This window comes from Prosopis cineraria, unplaced genomic scaffold (genome assembly GCF_029017545.1).
Source record: "Prosopis cineraria cultivar Desert tree isolate PC_DT_omini unplaced genomic scaffold, ASM2901754v1 PC14, whole genome shotgun sequence".
NCBI lineage: Eukaryota > Viridiplantae > Streptophyta > Magnoliopsida > Fabales > Fabaceae > Prosopis > Prosopis cineraria.
In genome coordinates, this window is record NW_026555345.1 from 28,999,850 (window position 1) to 29,007,294 (window position 7,445).

A 7,445-nucleotide genomic window follows, 5' to 3' on the forward strand; every position below is an offset into this window, starting at 1 on the left:
CTCTATATCACTAGGGACTATCCTTATGCCAAACAAATCTAGTGTGCTCTAGTCCCAAATAGTGCCCATCATAATTTTTTCTCCCTCAATCTTAAAGATTGGATGTCATAGAATATAAAACCACCATCCAATGCTAATCTTTTTGCTAACTGGGATCTTCTCTGGGGTGTTACTATTTGGAAATTGTGGAAATGGAGAAATTACATTATCTTCCAACCTGATTCCATTAAACCTGTCAACCCACTGGATGATAGATTAAATTCCTGAAAACTCTTTGTTATGCAAGAAAATAATCCTCTTTTTGAGAATGAAGCTGTTTTTGGAAATATGTATTGGAAACCACCTCCAAAGAACTAGGTCAAATTTAATACAAATGGAGTTGTATCTTCTACCTCGGGCAAGGCAGATTGTGGAGGTGTTCTACGTGATAGTACTAGAGCTTGGATTATTGGCTTCTCATTTTCCCTTAGAAGCTGTTCTTCTTTTCAAGCTAAAGAATGGGCAATTCTTTGAAGTCTTCGATTGGCATGGGATATAGGATTCAAAAAAGTAATCATTAAGTTAGACTGTAGAAACTTGGTTGATTCAATTGGCAGCTCTGAGACTTATGATGGCAGCCTTGTCTTCTTAGAAAATAAGAAGCTTCTTCAGTACAGCTAGAATGTGCAGATTAACTATACTCCGAGAAGAATCAACATAGTTGCAGACTATTTAGCCAAAGAAGGAATCTCAACTTCCTCTTTATATGATTCGGCCCCTCTCCCCTTAAGGGACCTTGTGTTTAATGACTCTTTGGGACCCCACTCCCTTTATACTGCTTATGTTTAAATTTATCTAATCGGCCTCAGCCATCATTTCTACCAAAAAGAAAAAAGAAAACAGTGCATATAAACCGTAAGGAGACCTCCAGATGTGATGATAAATGAAATTAAAAATAATTTTATTTCTATATTTGATTTGATGAAAATAAGAAAAGTAATTGTGTACTTCTCTGGTCCTATTTATAAGGTAGAGACAGAATATTTATTTTGATCCTATTTATAAGTCATCTCAATGATTATTATGCTCATCTTTACAATTTTGACCCTATTAAATGTAAGGAAGTTTATTAAATGTTAGATTATTTTATTTTAAAATAGGTATATTTAATAAGAATAAAGATGAAAACTTGTTAAATTTTTAGACAGAGTTAATGAGATTCAAGGTTTTTCTTGATTGCAGTAAAAATGGTGAAAGTGACTTATAAATAGGATCAAAAAGTATTGTGCAAGATTGTTGTGAGTTTGATATTGATAATAATTTATTAAAAGGGAAAAGAATTTTTCATATTGAAAAAAGAGTTTTTAATTTGCATATCGTTAGAAATTTACTTGCGCCAAGGATTTGAGGTGATAACTAATACAACGGTTGGTTGGATACAAAATGTCAATGGAAGAACATGAAAAACAAAACGCTAAAAAATCACTTTGGATCGTGTGAAAAAAAAATGAAAATGATGAATGTAAAAAATGCAATAGTAGATCCATGTAATTTGATTATGTTTTGTTTTTAGTTTTTATAATTCTATTTTGATATTACTAATACTTTAAATTTGATTATGCAACACTAGTACTTGCAACTATTAAAAATATACATATTCCCTCCGTTCAAATATATAAAGTATTTTTTGAAGAATTGAATATTAAAAAATGTAAGGTATTTTTAGTTTTTTGAGTTGTAATTATTATCTTTTTTGAAAAATACTTCTATTAATGAATGACTTTATATTTGTTATAGAGTATTTAATAAAAATAAATGTAAAAAGATAAGGTTAGTTTAAAAGTAGGTAACTAATTTATTAAAGGTGAGATTCAGTTAAAAATACTTTATATTTTTGAATTGAGGAAGTAATATTTAAAGACCAAGATGACATGGACAAAATTAATTTTATTGCCGTGTACTTAAATTTTTTTAAATTTTTTTTATTAATATATACTCTCTCTATTAAAAAATATAAGGTATTTTTAATTGAATCTCACCCCCAATAAAATAGTTACATACTTTCAAACTACCTCTATCTTTTCATGTTTACCTCTATAAAACACTCTACAATAAATATAAAGTCATTATTAATAGGGGCACTTTTTAAAAAAATAATTATTACACCTCAAAAAACTAAAAACGCCTTATATTTTTTAACATTCAACTCTTCAGAAAATCTCTTATATTTTTTAACAACGAAAGTAATTAATTTTATATTTATCTCTCATATTACGTTTAAACGTCTAAACATCAAAGAAAACATTTTTTTTCTCCTTGTCTTTTATTTTTAATCATACTTGGTGAATTTGTTTTCTCGTCAATGTACATTTTTCTAACATGTGAACAAAGAGATAAACAAAGTTACATCAAAATTAATTCCACCGGTACGCTCATACGCTCATAGTCATTATATTTATTTTTAAATCCTAAAGATCAACGTTAATTAGACAAATAAATTTAAACATACTGACAACAATGAAATAATACAGTAGAGACTACAATCAAAGCACAAGGTTCTCCCGTTTTATTTATTTATTTTTTTTAAAAAAGATCACTTTGGAACATTTGTCAAACGTTTAGTATCTTATGTGATTGTTCATTCTTTATTACTTAGCATCCTTGAACATGAAATTGATTCATCAGCGACATCATGCAAATTCCTTCATGAAAGTCCTCAGATTCTGATCGGAAGACCCTCCTTCTCTCACGGCCTCTCTGGCCAACTCCTTCCATTTCCTGGCATTCTTTCTCATTTCCACTGCTTTCTCTCCATTCCCCAACACCGCATCCAAACACCTCCTTATTTCTTCGCTCTCTGCTACTCCTTCTTCGTTCACCGACACCCTCGTACCTGTCTTCCACAAGTCTTCTATCAGCTTCGCATTGGTCCCTTGGTCTATCCACTGAGGAAACGCCACCATTGGTACCCCTGAAACTAAGCTTTCTATGGTCGAATTCCAACCACAGTGGGTAACAAAACATCCCACTGCACTGTGTGACAGAACCTCCACTTGACTGCACCAATTTACTATCTTACCCCTCTCTTCCAATTCCCTCCTCCAGCCCCTCCTCGTCGTCTTTTCTTCTTCTCTACAGTTCCCATTTTCCTGTTCCTTCTTTTCTGACTCTTCCCTTGTTTCATTATCCTTGATGACCCACAAGAATGGCCTTCCAGAATCCAAAAGAGAACATGCGATTTCCTTCATCTGCTTCCCAGATAACACCGAAAGGCTTCCGAATGCAACATATACCACCGAACACTCTGCCTGCGAGTCAAGCCATCCCATATAACTGCTTGAGCAACTGAAGATGTCAGCCCCAAACGATTTATCACTCGGATCCTTTCCATCTAAAAACGCAGACGGAATCAACGGCCCGATCGGGATCATGTTTAGCTTATCAATGGCTCTGATGGCTTCCGATTCTAACGCTTCGAAACTATTCACCAGCACTCGTGGCATCACCTCCTTCTCCAGCTCACGAAAGTGCTCGTCCATGGACTGAATGGCAAAAGAGTAAATATTCGAAGGTTGTAGGAACGAGGGAAGGTCCTTCGTCTTCAGCAATGGCATTCCTGGTAATTTTATATCTGATTCGGGATCTTCACTTTTGGTCTCAATGTATTCTCGATAGCCCCTCAGGTAGTAATAGTATATGTTCAGCACGGCGGCCGGTTGAATCCAGAGCAGCGCCGACGGCACGTTAAATGAACTCGCTGCCTCTGCAGCCCAAGGAACGAATAGAGTGTATATTAAGCCGGTGAAAGTTTGACCTCCGTTGGATTTGGTGGCCATGATGAGATTGGCAAGAGATTGTTTTCCACGACGTTTCATCTCAGACATGAAGAGCGAGACTTTAGCGTCGTCAAGTGTGTTGGCAAAACCGTCATTGTAACCGTCGGAGAAGGTGGTGAATGTGAGGCCGTCGATTATGGGATTCCGGATGATACGGCGGTGCATGGAGACAGTGATCAGCAGAGTCACCCGCGCTCCCATGCCGATAAGTCGCTTGGCGAACTGGAGAGTAGGGTTCAGGTGGCTTTGCGCCGGAAATCCAACAATCAGGAAGTGTTGCTGCGTTTGTGCCATGGTATCGGCGGTCGCTGAGCGTGAGGAAGCTTGAAACTGGTAGGAATTTGAGTGCACCAGGTGATCAATAGAATTGGAGCACGCGAGGACGTATACGTAGATGACAAGAATAATTTGGTCCCCACAAAAGCAAAAACAATCTGTAATCTATGATCTATAATCTAAATCTATATCTACCTTGTAAAAGCTGTCGGATGGGGTACTGTATATCTACAATACCTGATCTCTCTCTCTCTCTCTCTCTCTCTCTCTCTCTCTCTCTCTCTTTTTAGATGGGTAGTCGTTTCTGGTAAAAAACAAAAAATTGGTAGCTGCCAGATCGGTAAACATCTACACTGCCAATCCGACTGTCTTTTTTTTTAAAGAAAATTTGTCAGTTTTTGTTTAAATATGATATGGTAAAAATAAAAAAAGATAAAAAATTATCTTGACCTTGTAATAAAAGAGGTATTTGTAGGACCTGCAAAATATAAAACTTATAATTAAAAATGAGTAAAGTGTTTTGACATTTTCTTTATTTTATCTTAATTAATGATATATGTCTTCTATTTTTTAAAACATATATGAACATTTCTCCAAATAAAATAGTTATAAAATACAAGCCTTTTTTTTATTTTTATTTTCATCTACCTAACCATTATTTGACCATTAAATTATATGTATTGAACTAAAGTGCTCCTATTTAAATATAAATATTGTCTAAAAATTATCTAAATTACCAAAAAACTAAATTTTTTACTTTTTTAGAAAGTTAAATATATAAATTGACCAAAAAAATTTTAAAAAATGTAGTTTATTGACTTAATAAAGAGAAAAATAAAATAAAATAATTTTTAAAAATTTAGAATAATTAAATCAACCTAAATAAATTTGAAAGTGAGAGGTGCAAGAGCTGGGCTTGACTATAAATTTTTTTAATATATTTATATATTTTAAAATCGATATGATTTGAAGATTTAATGGGAATGGAGAGAATGTGAGATTTTAATAAAATTTATTTTCTTAAAAATTAAATAGTGTGGTTCAAAAAAATAGTGTGTAGACTTACCATTAAAAAATGTGAATGAGGGCATATATTTAAAAATTTTTAAAATTTAGATAAGGTGTGAGGTAAAATAAAATTTTTATATTTTAAAATATCATGGTAAAATAATAGGTTTTAGATATATAAAGAAATTTCTAATGATAAAAAAGTAGGTGTGGGACCTATAATTTCATTAATAAAATTAAATTAGTAATTATTTTTAAAATATTAAAATTAGTTAATGGATAATTTTGTTAAAAACATAGATAGTATAGTTGTAGGACTCGGTAAAAAAGTAAATATGTGATCTACTACTAAAAAATTTGGGCATGGGACTAACATCTATACAAGTTAAAAATTTAGACAATGTGTAAAAAAAATATGAATATTTTTATATTTTGAAAGATTATGTGAAATTTATGGTAAAAATTGACGATAAATATGAGATTTTTAATAAAAATAACAGGTGTTTGATATGCAAAGAAGTCACTAATGGTAAAAAAATGATTGTGGAACCTATCATTTATGTAGGATTCATAGTAAAAGTTATATACGAATATAAGATTCTTAGTAAAAATAATAGGTATTAGATATGCAATAAAATTTAAATTAACATAAAAACAAATTATATTGACTAATTTATCTCTTATTTTATTAAGTTTTTTTTTTACACAGACATGTTTGAAATATTATTTTAATAAACTTATTCCATTTGTTAAAAAATATAAAGTATTTTTTATGGGTTATTTCTCAAGGTTTGGATGTTAAAAAATATAAGATATTTTTAATATTTAAAGCTATAATTATTTTAGAGTTAAACATCCAATTAAATAGTAAATATAGAAAGATGATGTTAATTTAAAAATAGATAACTATTTTATTAAAAGATGAGATTTAATTAAAAATAACTTACTCTCTCTATTTAAAAATATAGGATATTTTTTAAGGAATTATATATTAAAAAATGTAAGATATTTTTAATCTTTTAATGTATAATCATTGCCTTTTTAAAAAAAAAGTGCCCCTATTAATGACTTTAGATTTATTATAGAGTGTTTAATAGAGATAAATATGAAAAAATAAAAATAGTTTAAAAGTAAGTAACTATTTTATTGAGAGGTAAGATTCAATTAAAAATATCTTATATTTTTTAACAAAGACATTGCATGGGTTATAAATTTTAAAATAAAATATTCTACTAAATTTTTTATCTGGACAACGAATTATGAAAAATATAAATGACAAAAAAAAGTCTTAGGTAAACTCACCTTTTGTATAATATTTTCTTTAACTTTTAAAAATGGTATGATCTAACTCTTGATGTTAATAAAAAATAACTTTGATTATTATTTAATCAAAAATAAATTTAAAAATTATGGTGCAATATATTATTATTTCTTTGTATTTGCCAATGTTATTAAAATCTTTTTCTTACTTTCTCAACATTATCTTCAAATTGAATCAATTGTTAAATTCTTGTGCATGACACAGGTTTAAAATCTAGTATATATTGTAAATGCCGTCAATGGGTACTATAGATCTACAGCACCCATCCGGATTTTTATATTTTTTTTACTTTTTAATTGTTTGATATGTAGCACTGCTTTTTTGTTTTTGCTTTTTCATTTTTAATTTTTGTAATATGATATAATAAAAATGTTAAAGAATAGTGTGGGCCCTATGGTAAAAGACGTACATGTGGAACTTACAAAAAAAAATTGTTAATATGAAACTTATAGTTAAAAATGAGTAAAATATTTTGTCTATTTTTATCTCAATTAATGATATCTCTTTTCTATTTTTTAAAATCTATATGAATATTTTTTAGTATAGATAGTTATAAAATATAAGCCTTCCTTTTATTTTTAAGATTTTATTTTCATCCAGCCAATCATAAGTTGAATGTTAAGTCATGTATGTTGGACTAAAATACCTCCATTTAAATATAAATATTATCTAAAAATTATTTAAATGACTAAAAAATAATTTTTTTATTACTTAAATTTAAATGTATTTATCTTGTAACTTTTTAAAAAAATTAAATATATAAATTGGCCAAAAAAATTCAAAGACACAATTTATGGACTTAATAAAGAGAAAAATAAAGCAAAATAATTTAATAATTTAGGACAGTTAAACCAACCTACAAAACTCAAAAACTAGATGTCTCAAGAGTTTAGCTTAACTATAAATTTTTTATGTATTTAGATATTTTAAACTTAATATGAACTGAGGCTTTAAAGGTAATAGAGTAAATGTAAGATTTTAATAAACTTAATTTTTAAAAAATTAGAGTAGTACAACTTAAAAAA

The 7,445-nt window shown here is 29.4% G+C and overlaps 1 protein-coding gene across 1 annotated transcript; it reads right to left on the reverse strand.

The window, feature by feature from the left end:
- Positions 1–2,645: 2,645 nt before the first annotated feature.
- Positions 2,646–4,117, reverse strand: LOC129292241 (phloretin 4'-O-glucosyltransferase-like). The gene has a single exon (XM_054929806.1). It carries the CDS (start codon positions 4,107–4,109, stop codon positions 2,670–2,672), a length of 1,440 nt encoding a protein of 479 aa, XP_054785781.1. The 5' UTR covers positions 4,110–4,117; the 3' UTR covers positions 2,646–2,669.
- Between the last annotated feature and the right edge of the window lie 3,328 nt (positions 4,118–7,445).